We start from the raw sequence: 24,358 nt of genomic DNA on the forward strand, positions 1-24,358 counted from the left end.
GCCAGAGTCTGAGCTGGGGTCGGGTGGTGGCAAGTGCAGCGATGTTGCAGCTGCGGGATTCGGTGGATTCTGCCGGCACTAGCCCTACCGCGTTACTGGTGGCAGACGAGGAGGTCGCGACAGGTGGAGGCGTCAGTGAGGGCGGGGGCCGACCGGGGGCATGCACGCCGCAGCGGCAGACCCTGTGGCCGCTCAATGTCCACGACCCCACGCGCCGCGCGAGAGTCAAGGAGTACTTCGTATTCCGGGTGAGGCCCTGGGCGGGGGGCATAGGGGCCCTTGAGTGAAAGATTTGGGGGCTTGGGTCTGGACGGGGTGGAGAGTGACCTTTGCCCTTGCCTCTTGCTCCTTGCCCCAGCCCGGGACCATCGAGCAGGCGGTGGAGGAGATTCGCATGGTGGTCCGGCCAGTGGAGGACGGCGACATCCAGGGGGTGTGGCTGCTGACCGAGTAAGCCAGGGTCCGTGCTTGCGGGGGTGATGAGACTTCTTGGGGGAGACCAGAATCCAGAATGAGGCCGGGAAGGGGGCCGGTAGGAAACCTCCTGGGAGAAGGAATAGGCCTCCCGGGAACAGTACTGTTTGGGACTGAGTGCTGTCTGAGTGCTGACCATCTGCTTGCTCACAGGGTTGACCACTGGAACAACGAAAAGGAGCGGCTGTTGCTCATCACCGACCAGTCGCTGCTCATCTGCAAGTACGACTTCATCAACCTGCAGTGCCAGCAGGTGGTCAGGATAGCCCTAGACGCCGTGGACACCATCTCCTACGGAGAATTTCAGTTTCCCCCCAAATCTCTCAACAAGTAAGTCTGCTCAGAGCCTGCACCTGGGCAGGCAAAACTGACCTTTCAAAGTACACTCCTGGTTGTGTTTCCTTGTTTTATAAAAACGTAAAGCTGCTACTTCAACATCAAGATTCTAACACAAAGGACCTTTTGGTCACCTGGGTGTAGTAAATGAAATTGACACACACTCACTCAGAGATTTAATGAAGCAGACCCAACATGGAATTTTTGCAGAGATGGACCAAGCTGAGCATTTGCTTTCAGACCAAAAATGGCTTCTGTTGGGTCATGTCAAGCCCTGCTCTGTTTGTTGAGATAAAACAGCATAACTTGAATTTACAGGTGTCGTTAGGGTTATAAGTGTCACTAAAGGTTAGATAAATTAAAAATAATACCAACTTTCAAGAGATGATCTTTATGTCTTCATGCTTTAGGGAATTTTCTTTTAACCAGGGCACTGCTCAGCTGTGGTTTATGGTGGTACCAGGGATTAAACCTGGAAGCTTGGAACCTCAGGCATAAAATTGGTTTGCTTCAGCAGGGAAACAATTACAGAAGCCAAACCTTCCACCTTCTGCACCCCATAATGACCCTGGGTCCATACTCCCAGAGGGATAGAGTAGGAAAGCTATCAGGGGAGGGGATGGGATATGGAGTTCTGGTGGTGGGAATTGTGTGAATTGTAACCCTCTTATCCTGTTTTTGTCAGTGTTTCCTTTTTATAAATAATAAAAAAAGTTTTTCAGTGTTTTGCATAGCCACTATGCTGTCTCCCTGACCCCTGGGAGATTTTCTGAAATATGAGAAACTAAGATACAATAGTGAACAAAATGGCACATTTTAGAGGTTTTTTAAATTTTTATTATTTAATGAGAGATGCCAGAGCACTACTTAGCTCTTGTTTATGGCGGTGCTGGAGACTGAACCTGGGACCTCAGAGCATTAGATATGAAGATTTTGCATAACCATTATACTGTCTCCCTAGCCCAATATTTTCTTTATTTATTTTGGATAGAAACAGAAATTGAGAGGGGCAAGAGAGAGAGAGAGAGAGATGCCTATAGCACTGCTTTATCATTCCTAAAGCTTCCTTCCAGCCCCCAGACTTGAACCTGGATCCTTGAGCACAGTAATGTACTCTCTACCAGGTATACAACTGGCTCCCCATTTTAGAGTCTTAATGTATAGATTTGGACAAAGAATTTAGAATGGAAAGCTGAACTAAAAATAATAACCTACAATAGACTGGGAATGTAGCTCAGTAATAAAAAGCACATGGCTTACATGTATGAGACACTGAATTTAATTCCCAGCACCAAAAAACACAAAAATGTTAATCATCAATAAGACATTCAGGAAAAAAAAAGGACTTAGTTATTAAAACATTATCCAGGAATGGGCAGTAGAGCAGTGGGTTAAGCGCACGTGGCTCAAAGTGCAAGGACCAGTGTAAGGATCCCAGTTCAAGCCCCAGGCTCCCCACCTGCAGGGGGGTTGCTTCATAAGCAGTGAAGCAGGTCTGCAGGTGTCTGTCTTTTTCTCCCATCTTCCCCTTCTTTCTCCATTTCTGTCTGTCCTATCCAACAGCAATGACTACAACAGTAAAACAAGGGCAACAAAAGGGAATAAATTTTTTAAAAATTAAGAAAAATTATCCATTTACTTGGCCCACATGTGCAGTGTTTTACTACCTATTAAACTTAGTAATTGTGCAAAGGTTAAATTTAACTTAACCCAAAATACTACCTGCAGCCTGCCTATCATAATTAGACATCTTTAAGGGGTTGCTACTGGGGCCAGCATTCTTATTACAGCCCACAAGCCCAGTTCTGTGAAATGCCACTGGTCTTTAGTCATAGGACAGCACTGTGGCCTCTGTGAAGTCTTGATTCTCTTGATTTTTCTAACTTACCAGGCGAGAAGGTTTTGGGATTCGTATCCAATGGGACAAGCAGAGCCGCCCTTCCTTCATCAACAGATGGAACCCATGGTCCACCAATGTGCCCTACACCACTTTTATAGAGCACCCAATGGCGGGTGTGGATGAGAAGACGGCCTCTCTGTGCCAAGTAAGAAAGCGGCTTAGTCTGTACTGGTGGCAGTAAAACTTCTGAGGCCTGCACTACCCAAGACCACAGCCACATGTGGCTGTTGAGCACTTGAGATGTGGCCAGACGGAGAAAGTAATTTTTTTTTTTTTAATTTTGGTCCACGCAGCCCCATGTGGCTGGTAGCATTTGGTCAGTTTAGCTTTTAACACAGTCACTTGGAGGACACAGGACTTTAGGGCCCAGCTGCTGACCCTGGCCTGCACCTGCACACTCACTATGAGAGGTCTTGAGGCGGGTGATGAAAGCAGTTGGAGCCCAGAGCATGCCCCCATGGCCTGCTTACTAGCCTGCTGATGGTAAGAATGAGGTAGGTAGGTGCTACCACAGGATCACTTCTGTCCTCTTAAGAGCTATGTTTGTCACAGGTGAGGACAGGGTCAGAGCTGACATTTTTAGAAGCCACATTAAAGAAGAGAGCAATGAGCCACCAGGATGTACTGTCAGGTGGGCTGAAAGATGGGTGGCCTTTTACTGGTATGAATCACTGACCAGTCTCAATGTCTTTCTCTCTTTAAAGCTGGAAAGTTTCAAGACTCTGTTAATCCAAGCTGTCAAAAAGGCCCAGAAAGAGAGTCCTCTGCCTGGACAAGCCAACAGCGTGCTGGTCTTGGAGCGACCCCTTCTCATCGAGACCTATGTGGGATTGATGTCCTTCATTAACAATGAAGCCAAGCTGGGCTATTCCATGAGCAGAGGCAAGATAGGCTTCTAGAGGCTGCAGGTGGGGCCTGCTTCCTGAACAAGCCAGGTGGATGTGGGACTCTGTGGCAGCAGAGCTCAGTCAGCGTGCCTGCTGCTCCTGGGTCAGACTGCTGACCTCTCGGGCTTTGAGAGCAATTATAATCGTCAAATGAATTCTATTCTTTAGCTGATGTGAGATGTGTGGTAACAACACTAATACAAAATGCACCTGGTGTCTCTAGAATGGCTGGCACAACACCAAGAATTGCAGTCTTCTTGGGATGTCTGTGTGGTTTCTTGTGCTCCTTCCTGGCCTCATACCCTAGCATGTCACTAACAATGTTGCGATTCTTTGAAACTGCTCCTCTTAGCACTTCCACTGTGTAGACCCTACACCCAGGAGGTACCTAGTCCTCAAGCCTAGACTCCAATCAAATTTGTTTACACTTAATGTCAAACTGTATTTTGAAATCGAATCCACTTTTTTCCAAAGCTAAATATAGAAGCTAGTGGACTGGTTAAGGAAGAGATGGTCTGCTTTGTTAACAATGGATGAAGTTGCTTTCATGTAAGTATGTGTTTGACCTTAAGCCACGTTTTCTAAAATGAATTTTTAATGTGTTCATGATGATGGTATCTTTCCCAGGCCCAAAAATGTTTGTAGAAAATAATTTTAAGGGGTGGGGGAGATAGCATAGTGGTTATGCTAAAAGACTGTCATGCGTGAGGCTCTAAGGTCCCAAATTCAATCCTCCACTCCACAGTAAGTCAGAGTTGATAGTGCTCTACTAAAAAAAATAATATAATTTTAAGATAGTGTTAATTCAAATAAGTCACCTTAATAGTTCTTTGTGTATAATTTTGACAACTACATATTCAGTTTGTATTACCATCTTTTAAAAGGATTTTTTAGTTTGCTTTGTAAAGAATTAGTTTTGCTTTGTTTTGTTTTATTTTTAAAGTATAGTATAGTAGAGTCTCACAAACCAGGTAACATGCCCTGATTATACTGTTCCCATGCAGATTCCAGTCTTGGTCAGGTCAGTTTTTCCCTAAACACACAGTGAGCTTCCTGCCTATAGGCTTTCCCATGTGGGATCTAGCACACTGCCCTGCCTCCTCCACAGCTTGCTGGCTTGTCTAGAAGCATTTGTTGATAAACTTTAAATGCTGCTTACAGATTTCTATCTCTTTATTTCTAACCCTGATGTGACTTTGAATAGCACAGATGTGCTCCAAATCCAGAAGCTGCCTCAAAAGCCTGCTAAGTGGTGAGACTTTGCTTTTGGTCTTGTAGTAAAGACATTTGCAATCAAATGGGTGTTGTTCCTTCTTGAAGTTAATAAAATTAGTACAACCAAGAAAGTGATCTTAGAATGTGTTTCAAAACTAAATTGTTTCCTGTTACAACTTTGCAAACTTGCCAACTCAGTGTGCACATATAGTAGTAACAAGGATTTGAAAGGACTTATCCGATACTGTTCTCTTTATAAAAGAAACAATAGGATGCACACAGCCTAATTTCACTAGGACAAGAAATCCAACCTGGAACTCTAATCCACTCCCCCCAGTACTTCAGCCCTGGCCAACAGTCATGGTGCCAACATTTAGCAATGCTGAGATTGGTGAGGCTGGGATAACTGCTGGTCTGAGACTCCCTGTGGAGTTAGCAGATAGAAACACCACTTCGCCTCGGCTGTCCCCTAGTGGCACCACTCAGTGATGGGAAGAGTGCCCCTCCCCAGACACCAGAATAGACACCAGGCCTGGTCTGCACTGAGGGACACAGGGTGCTGCTGCTTGAGGCTTTTTATGATCGTGAACCCAGAACTGAAAAAATAACCTAGAAAACTCTTGTGATCTGAATCTCTGAGAAACACACACATCAGCCACTTTACAAATTAGCAAATATTTAAATAAGGAAAATTAGTTGTATACCATACATATTTACAAAACTGCCTTGCAGAAAAAAGCAAATCATTGCATCTGGACCATCTGGGCTGGAAGATGTTCCAGAGACACGCTGTCTTTCGCACAGCTGACACACATTGAGGTATTTGATTTCTCACAGGTCTGTGTACACCTGGAGCCTATGTGTGGTCACCCAGCTGCCCAAAGGTGGTTCTGACCCCCTCTGTCTCCAGGAAGCATAGACAGAAGTGGTCCTTGCTGAGAAGGGCAATTGAGTCTCCGTTCAGATGCCAGCACAGGGAAAGAACCTGAAAGTCACCTGGAGAAAGACATGTAGTCATAAGGTTAAAGGTCAGAGTCACAAGGTGAATGTAGCCCCATATCACCTGGGTACATGGGTGGGCAAGAGGGCTAGCACAGCCCCAACGCTGCCTCCCATCAGATGGAGCCACTTCCTCTCCCATGCCTGCAACAATGGGTGGGGGGCTTGTCACATGCACAGGGAACAGCCTGGAAGCCCAAAGATGCTGAGGGTGGACAGTAAGGATTACTCGCCTGCGTCCCTGTGCCCTGGTGGAGAAGCCCTGCTGCTCACCTTCCCCAGGCACTTGAACAGACACACAGCCCGCTGGTGACCATAGGTACACCTTGCTGCTTCCTGTGCAGATGGCCAGCCGAGGCTGCTGTGGGTCCCACTGGAAGGAGCGCACCGGGGACAGCTGCTCTAGCACCACAAACAATCTCATCTTCTGCACATCCCAGATCCAGACGGCGTTGGGCACATTATCTGAAGGAGGAAGTGGACAGGTCCCAAAGGCCCACTGCCTTCCAGAAGGCAGTGTGCAGCACCAGGCCATGAGACCTCAGGCCATCAGGCTCTTTCCTAGCAACTGCCAATCCCTTAGCACTAGCATGTTCCTGATTTTCAAAGACACTTTCAAAAGGTAAAAGGTGGCAGTGATTGGAGACTGGAGGGGCAGGAGACATGGAAGTCAGATGAGATTGAGGCTCCCATGGGTGTGGAAAGACGAGAATGGGGTACCACCACCTATGTTCCCTCCCAACCCTCCAAGCCCAGCACTGAAGTAAACAGTGAACACATGTGCACAGGGTGTGGGCACTCACCATTTTTAGTGGCCAGGAAGTAATTGTCAGAGCTAAAGGCCATGGTTCCCACACCAATTTTGGGGTTTGCTCTGTCAGCCACAGGTTTCAGAATCTGCAGGGAGACTGGCATGGAGGCAATCTCATCTAGAACAAGAGAGGCAGGGGAGGCACTCCACTGTGGGTTTAGTAGTGTGCGGGAGTCTGAGATTTCAAAGGGTTGGGACCCAAAAAGCCCTAAGGGTGGGATCCTGCTGTCCTGGCAGAGGCACATTGGCCTCCCTCATTCTGACCCTGATTGGACTTTAAAATCACAAGGGCAGGACTTGACTGAAATAAGGGCCTAGTGGCACCTGCCATAGAAATGAAAGGCCTGCCCATGTGTCCCCTTGGTGAAAGGATGCCCACCACCGCCAGACCCTGCTGGGAGGGACACACAGAAGCTAGCTGTCTGCAGTGGTTTCAGCATCTCGGACATTTGATGTTTATTATCTATCCACTCCAAGCATCATACTGTACAATCTGCTTCAATTTTCCCTTCAATTTCTAGATTTAGTTGGGTAGCATTGCAGAGCACAGGGTAGGGGCAGTGAAACCACCAGGTGACACTATAATGCTGGATATGTGTCCTGATACATCCATCTAGACCTTCAGACATAAAACTGAGTAGCATAAAGATTCTAGGTGGTGACATGTCCACATAGGCTCATTCCTGGTAATAAATGCTCCCTCTCTGGGACAGAGAGTGGAGGAGACTGCATATGGAGAGAGGGACAAGAATGATGTTGACAACAACAAGGACAATAAGGGCAACAAAAATGGAAAAAATGGCCTCCAGGAGCAGTGGATTCATGGTACAGACACTGAGTCTCAGAAATAACTCTGGAGGCAAAAAAAGAAAAGAATGATGTTGACATCTTGGTGCTTTCTCTTGAGTTTTACAGTGAACCTAAAACTGCTTTTTAAAAAACTCAGTCTTGGGATGATAGATGACATAGTGGGGGTTTTATTGTTAAATAGGAAACTGGGGAATATTATGCATATACAAACTATTGTATTTACTGTTGAATGTAAAACATTAATTCCCCAATAAAGAAATAAATTTAAAAAAACAACTCAGTCTTGGGGGGCTGGGTGGTAGTGCACCTGGTTGAGTGCATGTATTACAATGTGCAAGGACCCGGGTTCGAGCCCCCGGTCCCCACTTGCAGGGGGGAAGCTTCATGAGTGGTGAAGCAGGGCTGCAGGTGTCTTTCTGTCTCTCTCCCTCTCTATCTCTCCCTCTTGATTTCTGGCTGTCTCTATCCAATAAATAAATAATAATAATAAAAAAGAAAAAAACTCAGTCTTCGAGGGAGTCAGGCAGTAGCGCAGCGGGTTAAGCGCACATGGTGCAAAGTGCAAGGACCAGCCTAAGGATCCCTGTTCAGGCCCCCAGTTCCCCACCAGCAGGGGAGTCGCTTCACAAGTGGTGAAGCAGGTCTGCAGGTGTCTTTCTCTCTCCCCCTCTCTGTCTTCCCCTTCTCTCTCCATTTCTCTGTCCTATCCAACAACTACTACAACAATAAAACAACATGGGCAACAAAAGGGAATAAATATTAAAAAAAAACCAAAAACTCAGCCTTGGGGCATGAGTAGATAGCATAATGGTTACGCAAAGAGACTCTCATGCCCGAGGTTCTGAAGTCCCAGGTTCAATCTCCCACACCACCATAAGCCAGAGCTGAGCAATGCTCTGGTAAAATAAAAATTAAAAACTCAGCCTTGTGGACCACCTAGTTATGCACATATCACTATGTGCAAAGACTCAGGCTCTAGCCCCTGCTCCTCATCTGCAGGGGGATACTTTGAAAGTGGTGAACCAGGTCTGCAGATGTCTGTCTATCTCTTTCTCTATCTCCCCTCCCCTTTCAATTTCTATCTTGTCAAAGGGAAAAAAAATGGAAAAAATGGCTATCAGCAACAGTAGATCCATAGTGCTGGCACTGAGCCCCAGTGATAACCCTGGTGACAATAAGATAAAATAATTTAAAAAAGCTTTATTATTGGATAAAGTCAGAAACTGAGAGGGGATGGGGAGACAGGGAGAAAGACACCTACAACCCTGCTTCACCACTCATGAAGCTTTCCCCCTGTAGTTGTGGACCAGTGGCTTGCACCTGTGTTTTTGTACACTGTGATGTGAGCACCTAGCTGTAATGTGACTAACTGTAATGTGAGTGCACCATCACCTGGTAACTTGTAACTGTAATGTGAGTAATGTGTAAATGTAATATGTAATGTAACTTATAGCTGTAATGTGAGTGCATTACCACCTGGCCCAAATAAAATAAAATAAAATAAAATAAAAATCTTAGTCTTAAAAGGCTGTAAAGTGACCAAACTGGTGCATCCAGTTGAGTGCACACATTGCCATGCACAGGACCCGGGCTTAAGCTCCTGGTCCCCACCTGCAGAGGGGAAGCTTCCTAAGTAGTGAAGCAGGTATCTCTCCATCCTCCCACCCACCCCTTTCTTCTTCCCTCAATTTCTCTCTGTCTTTATCCAAACTCAGTAGTAAAAGTTTTTTAAAAGGCTGTAAAGTGGGAGTCGGGCGGTAGCGAAGCGGGTTAAGCATACGTGGCGCAAAGCACAAGGACCAGCCTAAGGATCCCGGTTCAAGCCCCCGGCTCCCCACCTGCAGAGGTAAAGTCACTTCATAAGCGGTGAAGCAGGTCTGCAGGTGTCTATCTTTCTCTCCCCTTTTATGTCTTCCCCTCCTCTCTCCATTTCTCTCTGTCCTAACAATGATGACATCAATAACAACAACAATAAAAAAAAACAAGGACAACAAAAGGGAAAATAAATATTGAAAAAATAAAAAGGCTGTAGAGTGATAACAGTGCTGAGTGTGCTCACTGCCAGGCCTCTCTCAATAGGTAGTGCTTCCTGGGCCTTCAGTTCCTCTTGCATCATAGGAGGCCCTAGCTATGTTCATTTTACAGATGAGTAACCTTCCCAAGGCTTCACAGCAAGCCCAGACCAGGCTCTGCAGCTCTAGACTGAACCCTTTCAGGTCTAACTACCTTTTCAGGGTGTTGAGAAACTTGGGACAATTCATTAAGAAGCATCATCCTCAGGGTACCAGCTGTTAGATTTGGGCTCCCAGGATTATATCCAATCAATAAAAACAATGTCTCATGGTTCACTAAATGGTGATGGGCTAAAAGATGCCAGCACAAGGAATCACAGGAAAGAAAAATGTCATTAGAAAGGAAAGAACAGGGAGTTGGGCGGTAGTGCAGCGAGTTAAGCGCACGTGGCATGAAGCGCAAGAACTGGCCTAAGAATCCCGGTTCGAGACCCTGGCTCCCCACCTGCAGGGGATTCTCTTCACAGGCAGGAAAGCAGGTCTGCAGGTGTCTTTCTCTCCCCGTCTTCCCCTCCTCTCTCCATTTCTCTCTGTCCTATCCAACAACAGCGACATCAAAAACAACAATAATAACTACAATAATAAAACTATAAGGGCAACAAAAGATATAAATAAATATTAAAAAAAAAAAAGAGGAAAGAATAGGTAAGTCCACCAAGACAAAAAGCACCTATTTTCACAGTACAAAACAATGGTGTTGCTGGCTACTCACATTTGCTTTCTGCAGAGGGGAGGGTTCCAATGGCTCTGAGTTGAGGGAAAGAGTTGTAGCCCAGTGCCAGCCTCGAACTCTTCTCAGCCTCTTTGTATACCACCTAGAAGACAAGCTAGACACTGGGCCAAGCCTCCAGAAACACTGCAGAGCTATAAAGACTCTGGCCCTGCCCACCTCTCCCCAGCTTTCAACTGGGTCCCCTGGCTCCTGAGAACCAGAAGTGGTAGCTGCAGAGTGGGATTCTGCATATAGTTAGTATTTCACCTGCAGCTGTCACTCAGCCAGCAGTGACACATGATAGTGACAGGTCTAGGGGCTTTTGTGGCCTGAAGCCTAGCGAGCAACGAGAGCCTAATCAGGCTGGGTCTGGACATATGATTTAAGGGAGTCACCACCTGTCCTGCAGCTGAGACATATAGACTTCCTCCCTTCCCCTCACAGCTCTGCCCTCCTTCCAAATCCACATATACACACAGCTCCCAGGCTAGCCACCTGCTCTGCTCCTTACGGCCCAACCTGCCTATACTCACTTCTCATTTGCAGACAAACTCCTTAGGGATGGAGGCCCATCTACATCCCTGCTGCCCCCCTGCCCCCAAATTCTACCCCAGCACCCAATGGATGGACAGACACATCCCCACCCCATGAACTTCATGCTTCCTGGTCCTGAACTGCTCTTCCCCAGATCCTGCATCACATTCTCCTCTGGCCATCTGCCCCTGTGATCACCAGCTGTCAGCTGTCCCTGCCTGTCCTGGGGAAATAGCTAGCTCTCCTTGTCCCTTCTCTCTCTCCACTAGTTCATAGGGCAGAGGTCTGTGCTCTTCCCTGGCTGTGGCCAGAGCACAGCACCGAGTACATGGCAGATGCTCAGTGCTGTGGGCAAGAGATGCTGCCCAGTGGAGAGAGTAGGAGCAGACTGGAGAAGACACATTAGGATGTAGGGCAGAGTCAGGGGGCAGGGGCAGGCAAGGTAAGGATACCATTTGGCATCCCAGGGATTGTGGACAGGAGAAACAAAGCCTACTACAGTAGAGTCCTTTGTGGAACCCTTATAGTAACTTTAGTTTATGGTAACTTAAGAACCTGTCACTTTTTCTTTCTTTTCAGATAGAGACAGAGGCAGAGGGAGAGTAAAAGAGACCACAGCAGCAGTATTTCCTCCAATGCAGTGAGGGCCCAGCTCATGCACATGGCAAAGCAGTACATATATCTAGGTGAGCTATTTTGACAGCCCCTGTATCACAATTACATGCTAAAGGGAAAAAAGCTGTCCTTGCTTTCCTTCCCCAAATATGCTCAAACAAACATGATGCAAACTTACAATTTTGGGATTATTAATGGTGGCCAGATGTCCAAACTCTGTGATCATCTTCCAAGTCACATGATTCAAAATGCGCACCTGGGGAGGGCAAAGAGGGGCAGGTCAAGTCATTACCTTGTGCTAGGCCATCACCATTACTGTGTAGCTCTGTTCCCACCTTTCCATCATAGCTCCCGATTGCCAGGAACTGACTGCTAGGGCTCCAATCCACAGACTTGATGCCCAGGGACCACTCATAGGCACAGTAGGTTGACAGCAGCCGGCCATCTAGGGAGTACAGCAAGATCTTGTACTGTGGGTGAGACAGGTCCACTCTTAGTCCCATGTCAGATGAACCTGAAGCAGGTGAAAGACGTGGCTCCTTGCCCGGACAGGAGTCAGCACAAGGTTGGAAAGAAGGGAGAGCCACAGAAACTGTTTCCATAGACACTTGGGGTGGGAAATGCAGAGAGACTAGCCACAGGTTGCAAAGCCCAGTAATCCCATCTGTGAAATAGGGAAAATCTAGTTAACTGCACTGCTGCATTCAAAGAGCTGCTCAGAGAAGGTACCTGCTAGGTCACCATCCGTACCTCCAGGCAACTATCCCACACCGCCAGCACACAGCCGTTTGGGGCCCACTCTAGTCCTGCCAGATCCTGAGTGTCTGTATCAAAGTGCTTCCGGAGGAAGAAGAAAGAACAGGGTGAATTTGAGAATATGTTCATAAATGGACACACTTACTTGATAATCAGTGCATTTAATCTATTCAGTATTGAATTTTCTAATATAGAAATGGACTTAAATGCCCACAAAGCTGTCACTCCCTATTATTAAAATTCTATCTGTGGTTGCAGGGTCCAGTGTGTAAGTATGGGGTGAGAGCTGGCACCAACCACATAGCTCCTGGACCCAACATGCATTGGCTATGATGCCTCAAGGCCGGATGGGCTCCGGCCCAATACCCTTCCTCCCCTTCACATTACAGGCTCTGATAAGTCTCAGTCCTTCAAGACCCAGCCTAGATAAGAGCCTTCCCAGACACTCCCCTGTCCCCAGGACAATAAGGTTGCTTCTGTGCTGACCGAATTCCAGAGGTTTCTTGCTCACAGATGGAGACACCCAGGGCAGGACTCTGGGCACCCAGTCAGTGTAAATTCAAGTTTACACCTCCTCCAAATATGGCAACACAATGCAAATCCCATTCAACTAGTAAGAAAAGGAAAATGGCTTAAACTGGATGGCATGTTAACTTTCAAGACATAGTAAGCTGGCACCCCTTTCATGGAGCCTTACTTAGCCACACCAACCCGTGTATTACACTGCCCTCTGGAGCCATGAGCTCCCCTGTCCCCATCTTCCCCCTGGGAGCCATTGGGACTATAGAATATACATTTCTCTCCAGTGGGAGAACTTCATTCCTTACCCTCAGGAGTTGCCAGTCGCTGCAGACAAAGACACTCACGTGGTCCCGGCAGTCCCGTCTCTCTGCCAAGGCCATGTAGCGGCCATCCCTGGTGAAGGAGATTCCTGTAGGGAGAATACCAAACTCAGGAAGCAGCCAAATAGGAGACTGGATAGCAGTCATTCTCAAAGAGAAATAAAGAAAGAAAGCAGAGGTGGAGAGGGGGGACCCAGCATATAGACTGAAGCCCACCCCCTCAAAGGGACACAGTAACCCCAGTGGTGCCTTCACAAGGCTGGGCTTGGGTGCCCCATACAGATTATTGATTGGTGAGGAAGCGGGACACAAGACCTGATAGAACAAAACTTGGATCAAAAGGTACTGCTAAAATTGCTATAACTTCTTGACTGTCACACTTTTAGGAAGTAAACTGTAGAAAACTCAGCTAGTTAGATGTCAGCTTATTTCTGTTTTTCTTATTCTTTATTTGGAAAAAAGTAAACAAGATAAAAAGTTGATACACTTGGGTTGAAAATGGTAAGTCACATTTTCTAGTTCTATATTAACTTTAAAAATCCTGGGACTGGTCTGGCAGGACAGCTCATCTGGGAGGTTGCCTGCTTTGTCCACCCAGGTTTGAGTCCTATCCCCACACAATGAAGATGTTGGTACTATGGTGTCTTTTTCCCTGTCTCTCTGTTTCTATCTTTCTATCTGAAAAAGTCTGCCCAGAGCAATGAAACCCTAGAAATAATACCAACGACTGGACCACATCTCATATTTCATGAATTAAAAAAACAAAAACAAAAAAAAACCCTACTTATCTGTTGTTTCCATTCAAGAAATGTGTCATGTCATCCAGAAATATTATTCCAGTGCTCAAAATATGAGGATAAAAATGAAGTAAGGTTGCATTTAATTCAAATGCAAGTTCCAAAATGTTGAATGCAACAGAAAAAGTGAAGGAAAAAAATAAACATTCAAATTATGTAATGCTTCAGTATGTTAATACTAAGTGAAGATTCATTTTTGTTATTTCATGACTCAACACTGGCTATTTATCTAATTCTCTTGGGTCCAACTCAGTCACGCTAGTCTTCCTCACAGGATACTTGTCACTTGTGCCTCATCTACTATACATGAAAACAGGTGACTATCTCTTCATGAGATCACAGTTAATCAACAAGAGATTTATATTTAAAGTTTATAAGTGAAAGCCTGGGCCTCTTAACAGGCATGAACAAGGAGTCTCTGTTCTGTAACAGAGAGAAAGGAAACTCAATTTTTTCATCTTTGGTATCTGTGAAATAATACTGAGTCACTGTGGTTATGTGCAAGGAGGTCGCTTTCTTCCAGAGACCCTGGAAACATTTAGGTAAGTCTGGGATATACTTTAAAATACTCCAGAAGGGTGGGGATACAGAATTTTGGTGGTGGATGTCACATGGAACTATACACTATAGTCTTACACTCTTGTAATAAACTATTAATAATAATAATAAAACATTAAAAAAAATAAAATAAAAAACTCCCAGAAGAGCCATAGCTGTAATTCAGTGGTGCAACACACTCTTTGAATGTGAATTTGATTCTGGGCACCTCTGCCCTCTACTCCCACCCCCCTGGCCAAAAAATAATCCCATGAGGGTAGATTTAGAATAGAGGTTCTCACATGCAGGGCAGGTGCGTTAAATCTAAGTCATCTCCCCAGCTCAAAAGTTGCTGCATTATTATTATTATTAATAATATTATTATGTGTGGTGCTGGAACTTTGTTCACACATGGTTCCACTGCTTACAAGTCAAACTTCTGTTTCAGAAAGAAAGAGAGGGAGGGAGAGACATCACAACACTGCTTCTGCCATCTGTGGGCTCTGCCCAGTACTATAGTGCTCCCATGATGTGCAGAGACTTGAGCCTGGTGCCTCACACATGGTAGGTGTATAACTTCCCTACCGAGAAAGCTATGTCCTAGCCACTAAGTTGATGTCATCTTTTTCACCCCACCCCAAGAGTACTGCTCACCTCTGACTTGTGGTGCTGTAGGGGATTGAACCTGGGACCTTGGGTGTCTAAGGCTGTTTCACTATAAGTGGTGCTATCTCCCAAGCCTTCAAGTTGGTATGTTAATATAACTTTTGCCTAAATTTGAAATTTTTCATAATAAAATAGACACACACCCCCCACACACAAAGAAACAACCACAAATAGCTGGCTTTCAAGTAGCTTTGATTGACTCACCCTGCTGACAAGCTTTAGGATATTTGATGTAAGACACAGATTTTGTGCATAAGGACCAGACAGTTATCCGAAGCTGTAGAGAAAAAGGAAGAAGGAAAGGATATGGTGAGTGTTTAGCATTTTAGAAAGATGGCTTAAATCCAGACCCTGGGTGCTCAAGGGTGGTGGAACTGACATTACTGGTAGTTTCAGCAGTCAATTGTTCAAGTGAATGTACTGCTCTTTTACCTGGTGTTCATAAGACTGCATCTCAGTTTGCTATTTCAAGGTAATGTTATAATCTACCTAGAGACAGTCTTCAGTAAGAGAAGCAACAGGATGTTCGGTCTCCTGCTGAAGCTGATAAACTGCTAGGTGGGTCTCAGCCTGCAGCATGTGACAGGGTCATGGCATGCCAATAACTGTCACAGCATGATGAACACACTTGCAGTGCACCACACAGGGTCATGGCTACACACATTGTCTCTTGGGCCCCCTGTTTCAGTAGGATCTGGAAAGAGCCCCTAGTCACACTGCCCATCCTCCCCCCATTCTCTCTCACAGGCTGTTGGGAGTCAACAGCCAACTTGTTTGGAACCAAAGGCAGAAGACAGTGTTCCTTAGTGGACCTTGTGTGCCAGTTGAGTGGAGACAGACAATGTTGACGGGAGGCACAAAGGGGAAAGCACACTTTTGCATTCCAGCTATGGCTTCCTTTGAGCACTCAACATGTCTGTCCATGTCTGCAAAGCATAATAAGGTGCTGTGAACCCTGAGTTTCTATGAAGCCAGCAAGTGAACAAATTTCCAAGGTTTTGTTCATGAAAACTGTCCCTGTGTCTGTCCACTGGTTACTATGGATGTTGATCCATTACATTACACCCCCACCACCACCACCACCAAACTGGGCCAGCGTGACAAAGAGCACCATGGGCACACACACTTGTCTCCCAGGCACCCTGTGAGAAGCACCACAGCTGGATGACAGGCCAGGTGAGAGCACACTGCAGACCAATCGGAGGAACACTGGGTATGCATCTCTGCCAGGGACCCCTAAGAATTCAGCCTTTTCTTTTTTTTTTTTCATTTATTTATTTATTTTTTTAATAGAGGCAGAAGCAGAGGTAGAGGCTGAAAGACATCAGCACCTAAGCTTCCTTCAGTGTGGTGGGGGCTGGGCCTGAAACTCAATTGTGCACACAGAAAAGCAGTGTACTACCCAAGTGAGCTATTTCATAGACTCTCTACCATCTTTTTAATTTCTTTATTGGAGGATTAATGGTTTACAGTTGACAGTAAGATACAATAGTTTGTACATGCATAGCATTTCCACAGAACAATACAGCCCCCACTAGGTCCTCCTTTGCCATCGTGTTCCAGGACCTGAACCCTGAGTCTTTTGCTTTGGTGCAACATACAATCCTCTACCATTTTTAAAAAATCATTTCAAGGGACTCAGGCGGTAGCGCAGCGGGTTAAGTGCACATGGCGCAAAGTACAAGGACCAGCATAAGGATCCCAGTTCAAGCCCCGGCTCCCCACCTTCAGGGGAGTCGCTTCACAGGCGGTGAAGCAGGTTTGTAGGTGTCTTATTTTTCTCTCCCCCTCTCTGTCCTCCTCTCTCCATTTCTCTCAGTCCTATCCAACAACGACAACATCTATAACAACAATAAAGCAACAAGGGCAACAAAAGGGAATGAATAAATAAATTTTTAAAAAAAGAAAAAGAAATCATTTCATATACAAAACATCAACTGCTTGCATTTCTTCCATAGCACCTGAAGCCCACACTCACATCTCTGAATACCTCCCATGGTGTTTAAAGAGACATTCAGGGGGCTGGAGAGATAGCATAGTGGTTATGCAAAAAGCTTTTCATGCCTGAGGCACCAAAGCTCAAAGGTTCAATCCCCAACACCACCATAAGCTGGAGCTGAGCAGTGCTCTGGTAAAAATGAAAAAGAGAAAAAAAAAAAAAAAAGCCATCCAGAAACAGGTACCAAGTGCAGAAATCATGCAGCAGGCACTGAGTGTACCAGGCAGCTGCACAGAATTGAGGGGGAATATCAGCTTTCTAAGGGGAGGCACAGAACCCAGCTACAGAGATGAGGCTCTGCACATAAACAGGGCTTATGCTGGAGAGAGTATGTGTTTCTACCAAAGTTCCTGCCATGCAACAGCCCAGGGGGGCTCATGGTGTAAACTGAGGACAGGCACAATCCCACTCCAGCAGGCCAGGCACTGAACCCCACACAGACACTCATCACAGCTCAACCAGTCTGGTGACCTATTTTTGAGACGCCCCGCATCTTGTAATATTCACTACCCAGGGCTATCCTGCTGATTAAAGGAGTAAAAGGAAGTAGATTCCTAAGACACTAAGGTTTTCACTAAATGGAATCCACTGGCATGTGCTACTTAGAGCTCACTTTGTAAACAGCATCCCTAATGGACACAATTGTCTTTTTTTCTAATGGTAGAAGACACACAGAGCCTTTGAAGTCTGATTTTCACACTTACCCATCATCAAGAAAACACTATTTGAGGGTTGGGGAAATAGCTTGACTGTAAAACACAGGACTTGCATGTCTAAGCTCCCAGATTCAATCCCCATCCCATATGGATATGTCAAAGCTGAGTAGTGCTTGGGTCTGTCTCTTTCTCTCTCCCATTAAAAAAAACAGAGAATTGAGGGGGCGGGGCACACCTGGTTGAGCACACATTACAATGCACAAGGACCCAGGTTAGAGCCCCGGTCCCTACATGTAGAGGGAAAGCTTTGTGAGTGGTGAAGCAGGTCTGCAGGTGTCTCTCTTCCTCTTTATCTCCCCTTTCCCTCTCAATTTCTGTCTTTATAAAAAGTAAAGATTCATCTGCACTATTCCAGCCTTTAGGTTCATGATTAGTCAATAACTTGTTTGGCTTTATATGTTAACTCACTTTTCAGCCATCAGGTTCCAGATGCCAACAAGACTTCCCTGGACAGACAACCCCACCAATGTGTCCTGGAGCTCCGCTTCCCCAGAGCCCTTCCCCGCTAGGGAAAGAGAGAGACAGACTGGAAGTATGGATCGACCTGTCAACACTCATGTTCAGCGGGGAAGCAATTACAGAAGCCAGACCTTCCACCTTCTGCACCCCATAATGACCCTGGGTCCATACTCCCAGAGAGATAAAGAATAGGAAAGTTCTGGGAGTTGGGCAGTAGTAGCACAGGGGTTAAGCGCAGGCGGTGCAAAGCACAAAGACCAGCCTAAGGATCCCAGTTTGAGCCCCCAGCTCCCTCCCTGCAGGGGAGTCACTTCACAAGCGGTGAAGCAGGTCTGCAGGTGTCTATCTTTCTCTCCCCTTCTCTGTCTTCCCCTCCTCTCTTGATTTCTCCCTGTCCTATCCAACAATGATGACATCAATAACAGCAACAATAATAACTACAACAATAAAAAAAACAAGGGCAACAAAAGGGAATAAATAAATAAATATTTAAAAATCAAAAGAATAGGAAAGCTATCAGGGTAGGGGATGGAATACGAAGTTCTGATGATGGAAACTGTGTGGAGCTGTACCCCTCTTATCCTATGGTTTTGTCAATGTTTCCTTTTTATAAATAAAAAATAAATTATAAAAATAAAAAAATGGATTCGACACAAAAGAACAAAAAAATTGTTGGTAGTTCAATGTCAAAACAAAACCCTACTGCCACAATATTTAGAGACTGTACAGAAGTGCATTGTAAGATGATATACTGTCATTGTTACCTGTTTTTCTTTCATTGCCTTTTGTTTTCATTAAAGCAATAATTCTTTTTTAAAAAAGTAAAGATAGACAAATTTAAAAATATAGAGAATTAAGAAAAACAGTATTTAAAAATGACAACTGTCATCATAAATCCAATGAGAAAATGAGGAAGCAGTTAAAAGCACACATCCATAAAATCTAGAGAAGTAAGTCCCTGGACAGACAGACATGATCAAAGGTCCCCTCCCAGGGGCTGAGCAAGCCTCTGCTTCCATCACCCCCACACATCTCTCGGCCTTGCACCTCTCCCCCAAACCCTTAGTGCAAAGCAGACTTCATGTTTACAATCAAGCTTTTCTGCTCTCTCAACAAGGATAAAGGGTGATCAACAAATTACCTCCCCACCCCACACACAAGATTATGGTCTGTCTTCCTTCATAAAGCCAAGGTCCAACTGCTTTGACCTTTAAGAGGACCTCCTCCTAGGTCAACTGTCCCTGCCTGAATTTCCACACTTTGGTGTTAGCCAAGAGGAAATATTTTCCCTTTGGAATGGAATTAATTTCATCACCTCCTTTTCTATATGCTGTCAAGTTGTCTTCACATAAAGATATATATATATATATATATATATATATATATATATATACTTTTAAAAAAATCCAGGGGCCAGGTGGTGGTGCATTTGGTTGAGTGCACATGTTATAATGTGCAAGGACCTGGGTTCAAGGCCCCCATCCCCACCTGCAGGGGGAAAGTTTCACAAGGGTGAAGCAATGCTTCAGGTATTTATCTTTCTCTCGGTCTCTATCTCCCATTTCCCTATCAATTTCTCTGTCTCTAGTCACTAAATAAAGAGACACTAAATAAATAAAATATTTTTAAAATCTATACAGTGAAAATATTTCTCAGAAAAACTGAAAAGAATTAAAGATATATTGTGTCCATGGGTCCAAAAACTGACTCAGTGTTGTTAAGATGGTAATTATCACCAAATAGATCTACAAATTCAATTTAACCTCGAAAGCTTCTAGCAGGATTTTTTTCTGTTTTAGGAATTGACAACTTTATTCTAACATTGATATGGGATGCCAAGGATATAGAATGCACAAACTAACTTTGAAAAAGGGCATAACCAAAATTCAGACTGATTTTCGGTTTTAGGTTTATAGCTACAGTGACCACGTATGGTGACAGAGGCATGAAGACCAGTGAACAGGAAAAAAAAAAAATAGGACCTAGAAAATAGACCTACACTCATACAGAGACAAATAACTTTTGACAAAGATACAAAGTGAAACAAGGTTATAAATTCAAAACAGATCACAATTCTGAATTTGAGCTAAAACCACGTTTACAAAAGAAAACCAAATTATATTTGTGACCTGGGATTGGGTGAATATTTCCTTAGACACAAAATGAATAAAAGGGGAAAAAAAAAAAAAAACAGACACCCTAGCACCAGTCCTTTGTCTGTGGAGCCTGCCCTTGGTGCCTTGCATAGCGCTTCCATGGGCTTCAGAGGTGGGGTGGGCTGGGCAATAAATGATCCTAGTCCTTGTGTACGGTAAAATATGTATTCTACCAGGCAAACTAGCTCCTGACACCAATTTTTGTTCTTTAAAATAAACTAGCAATGAAAAAGCAAACTGTAGAGCATGAAATAAACATTTACCAAACAAAGACCTGATAAACAGTAACCAGAATATATATATATATTATATATATTTACTTATATATATATATAATATATATATATAAGCTTACAGCTTGGGTTGCGGAGATAGCACAGCAGTTTATACCACAGACTATGATGCCTGAAGCTGGAAGGCCCCTGGTTCCTTTTTTTTTTTCAATTTTTTTATATATTTATTTTCCCTTTTGTTGCCCTTGTTGTAGTTATTACTGTTGTTGTTATTAATGTCGTTGTTGTTAGATAGGACAGAAATGGAAAGAGATGGGGAAGACAGAGAGGAGAGGGGGAGAGAAAAATAGACACCTGCAAAACTGCTTCATCACCTGTGAAGTGACTCCCCTGCAGGTGGGAAGCCAAGGGCTCGAACAGGGATCCTTAATGCCAGACCTTGCACTTTGCACCACGTGCGCATAACCCACTGTGCTAATGCCCAACTCCCAGGTCCCTCCCTGGTTCTATCCCTAGCACCACCACAAGCCAGAACTGAGCAGTGGTCTGGTCAAAAACCAGTGTATGGGGGAAGCTTCACTAGTGACAAAGAAGTGCTGTAGGTGTCATTCTTTCTCTGTGTCTCTCCCTCTCTACTTCTCTTACCCTCTATTAAAAAAAGGAAGGGAAGGAAGGAAGGAAGGGAGGGAGGGAGGAAGGAGAAAAAAATATAACCACTAGGAACAGTGGAGCCATACAAGCACTGAGCCCTAGTCATAATGCTGCTGGCAATAAATAAGCAAAAATCTTACAACTCAGTAATATGATAACCTAATGGGATGCATTGGATCGACCTTCCCGTGGTGCATCCTGTGAGTACCCATTCATTGGGGAAACTGACGATCCTTCCTAGCCGACTGAATCCACATGGATCCCAGTCACTTTCAAAGCCAGCAACAAGCAGCTCCTGCCAGCTTTCAAGCTGTTGGTCCTGCTCTTCGCGTCCTCCAACTTAATGTTGAGGGGCTGTCCTTTGCCAAACACGTTCTTATTGGTCAATTGGCGATTCAGCATCAGGCAGATGTTATCTGCCTACAAGAAACACATATAGCAGTCGATGAAGCTGCTCGATTCACCATCAGTGGATTCGATTTAATATGCTATAATCTCCATCCTAAACACGGCCGAGCCATCTACGCCAAATCGTGTCTTGCGGACGTTTACCATACGGCCTCTTCGACCTTCTACGACTCCATTACTATTGGAACTATTCAGCTCATCAGCGTATATAAGCCTCCCAGTGCCTCATGGGATAACGAGGTCCTGCCTAGCCCGAATCACCCAGCCGTTTACGTTGGAGACTTTAATAGTCATCACCAAGACTGGGGATATTCTTCCACTCGTGCTGATGGCTCTATCTTAGCTGACTGGGCTTCAGCGAATGACCTCTCCCTATTATACGATCCCAAACAGCCAGGCTCTTTTCACAGTGCTAGATGGAATAAAGACTCGTCACCCGACCTGTGCTGGATTAGCACAGTCAACGGCCAAGCCTTTCCTGCTACGAGACAAGTTCTCAAGATCTTCCCGCACAGTCATCACCGCCCAGCTATCATCCACATTGGTCTCCAGCTCCCACTGATTCTGTGCTCGGAGAAACTAAGATGGAACTTTCGGAAAGCAAACTGGCATCTGTTCAGTGATCTTACCAACAAATCTATTCCTGCAATTCCAATTAACTCTATCCCCTCTGAAGATTCCTACAGGCGCTTCCACCAAACCATCTTCAAAGCAGCTTCCCAAGCCATTCCTCGTGGGAGACGTGCTAACTATACGCCTTGTCTTGATGCTGAATGCGAGCAACTACTAAAGCAGTATGATGAGTCGGGCGACCCAGATGTGGCTGACCATCTCATTGCCTCCCTGGATGTAGCACGCCAAGCCCGCTGGCAACAACTCACGGAAAGTCTGAACTTCACCCACTCAAGTAGGAAGGCCTGGAAGCTTCTTCACAGACTGGGTGCCGGTAGCCAACCCCCTCCCGTCTCCCATCCTCCCGTATCTCCAAACTCAGTGGCCAGTCACCTAACTCAAATTGGACGTGCTAAGATCGACCCAGTCTGGAAAAGAGAAATTTCCCATGAGTGGTCATCCCACTTCCGGTTATCTTGTCCATCTCCAAAAATCTCTCCCTTTACAGTCCGAACTGGAAGACGCTTTGAAGAGGGTTAAACCGGGAACAGCTGCTGGCTATGATAACATCACCCCAGAACTCATTCTTAACCTGGGCCCTGCGGCAAAGAAGTGGCTCGCTTCATTCCTGTCCCACATCTTGGAATCTGAGTCTATGCCCAAAGTTTGGCGTCGTGCGAAGATTATAGCGGTTTTGAAACCAAAGAAAGACCCAACACTGGCCGCCAGCTATAGACCAATTTCTCTCCTCTCCGTGTGTTACAAACTCCTTGAGAGGCTGCTTCTGTCACGTATTTCTCATCTTACAGAGAAATTCCTATCACCCGCCCAAGCTGGTTTCCGCCCAGGAAGATCTACCTGCGAACAAGCCCTGGCCCTTTCAACTTACATTGAAAATGGATTCCAGAAGAATTTAAAGACGGGTGCTGTCTTTGTTGATCTCACAGCAGCCTATGACACGGTCTGGCACCGTGGTCTCCTAGTCAAGATCTCAAGATGCCTGCCTCCATGGCAGAATCTTCGTTTCTTCTCCAAAACAGAAGATTCCAGGTACATCTGGGTGACAAGTCTAGCAGATGGAGACTTGTCTCAAGTGGCCTCCCCCAGGGCTCTGTTCTGGCTCCTACGCTATTTAATATTTACATCAATGACCTCCCAGAAACTTCTTCAAGGAAGTTCATCTACGCCGATGACATCTGCTGTGCAACTCAGGCATCCAAGTTCGACATCCTCGAGGAAACACTCACAAAAGACATGTCTCTGATATCTGATTACTGTAAAAAATGGCGACTAATTCCTAGCACTGCAAAAACGGTATCATCTGTTTTCCATCTACACCATGCCTCGGCCTTGCGTGAGCTTAATGTGCAGCTTGGCGATACGAGAATCCGGCATGAAGCCCAGCCAGTCTATCTTGGCGTTACTCTCGATCGCACTCTGTCATTTCACGAACATCTCATAAAAACTGCAGCAAAGGTGGGCGCGAGGAATAACATCATTGCAAGACTGGCCAGCTCCTCATGGGGCGCGAGCGCTTCCACACTACGATCATCATCTCTGGCATTATGCTATTCCACTGCAGAATACTGTGCCCCAGTATGGTTCCGTAGCCCCCATGTCCACTTGGTCGATTCCAAATTATATTCCTCCATGAGGATAATTTCTGGAACCATACATTCCACCCCGGTTCCATGGCTGCCAGTTCTTAGCAACATCGCCCCGCCAGATATTCGTCGGGATGCGGCATCATCTAAGTTTATTTCCCACGTCTACGCTAGACCGGACCTGCCAATATACGCGGATATCTTCGCCCACCCTGTTCAACGCTTGACGTCTCGTCACCCAATCTGGTCCCCTACGCCTACACTGAACTTCTCTGTTCCAGTCTCTTGGAAACAGAGCTGGCAGTCAGCTGAGGTAAAGAACAAACACCTCATCACAGACCCCTGCAAGCGTCAACCCGGCTTTGACCTAGCACGTTATGATTGGGCCCTCCTCAATCGCTATCGAACAGGCCATGGCCAGTGCGCCGCTATGTTCCATCGCTGGGGAGCCAGAGACGACCCGAACTGCCCCTGCGGCTACAGACAATGACCCACATAGTCAACGTCTGCCACCTCTCCAGATTCAAAGGAGGTCTCGAAACTTTACATCAGGCTCA

The 24,358-nt window shown here is 45.5% G+C and overlaps 2 protein-coding genes across 6 annotated transcripts in view; one reads left to right on the forward strand and one right to left on the reverse strand.

The window, feature by feature from the left end:
- TPRG1L (tumor protein p63 regulated 1 like) lies at window positions 1-4,943 on the forward strand. The gene is made up of 5 exons (XM_007527237.3): window positions 1-248; window positions 359-450; window positions 628-804; window positions 2,702-2,855; window positions 3,415-4,943. Exons 1-5 carry the CDS (start codon window positions 42-44, stop codon window positions 3,607-3,609), a joined length of 825 nt encoding a protein of 274 aa, XP_007527299.1. The 5' UTR covers window positions 1-41; the 3' UTR covers window positions 3,610-4,943.
- The window catches only part of WRAP73 (WD repeat containing, antisense to TP73), a 27,886-nt gene continuing 8,075 nt past the window's right edge, over window positions 4,548-24,358 (reverse strand). For 3 of the 5 annotated variants that reach the window (XM_060201314.1, XM_016190064.2, XM_060201315.1), the window contains 8 exons: window positions 15,168-15,240; window positions 12,949-13,052; window positions 12,116-12,202; window positions 11,701-11,835; window positions 11,544-11,621; window positions 10,217-10,319; window positions 6,615-6,740; window positions 4,548-6,276 (listed from right to left, as the gene is read on the reverse strand). In XM_060201314.1, the coding sequence (XP_060057297.1) occupies window positions 5,669-6,276; window positions 6,615-6,740; window positions 10,217-10,319; window positions 11,544-11,621; window positions 11,701-11,835; window positions 12,116-12,202; window positions 12,949-13,052; window positions 15,168-15,240 (1,314 nt within the window). In that variant the 3' untranslated portion in view covers window positions 4,548-5,668. The remainder of the gene's footprint in view (window positions 6,277-6,614; window positions 6,741-10,216; window positions 10,320-11,543; window positions 11,622-11,700; window positions 11,836-12,115; window positions 12,203-12,948; window positions 13,053-15,167; window positions 15,241-24,358) is intronic. The other 2 variants (XM_007527247.3, XM_060201313.1) reach the window with 2 other exon arrangements.

The sequence above is a fragment of the Erinaceus europaeus genome, chromosome 11 (assembly GCF_950295315.1).
Source record: "Erinaceus europaeus chromosome 11, mEriEur2.1, whole genome shotgun sequence".
Taxonomy (NCBI): Eukaryota; Metazoa; Chordata; class Mammalia; order Eulipotyphla; family Erinaceidae; genus Erinaceus; species Erinaceus europaeus.

Bases quoted from the DNA above. Each gene is read 5' to 3' on its own strand.
- TPRG1L (XM_007527237.3), top strand. From the start codon at position 42: ATGTTGCAGCTGCGGGATTCGGTGGATTCTGCCGGCACTAGCCCTACC. The intron at 249-358 runs GTGAGGCCCTGG...TCCTTGCCCCAG, and splicing joins AGGAGTACTTCGTATTCCGG to CCCGGGACCATCGAGCAGGC. The intron at 805-2,701 runs GTAAGTCTGCTC...CTAACTTACCAG, and splicing joins CCCCCCAAATCTCTCAACAA to GCGAGAAGGTTTTGGGATTC.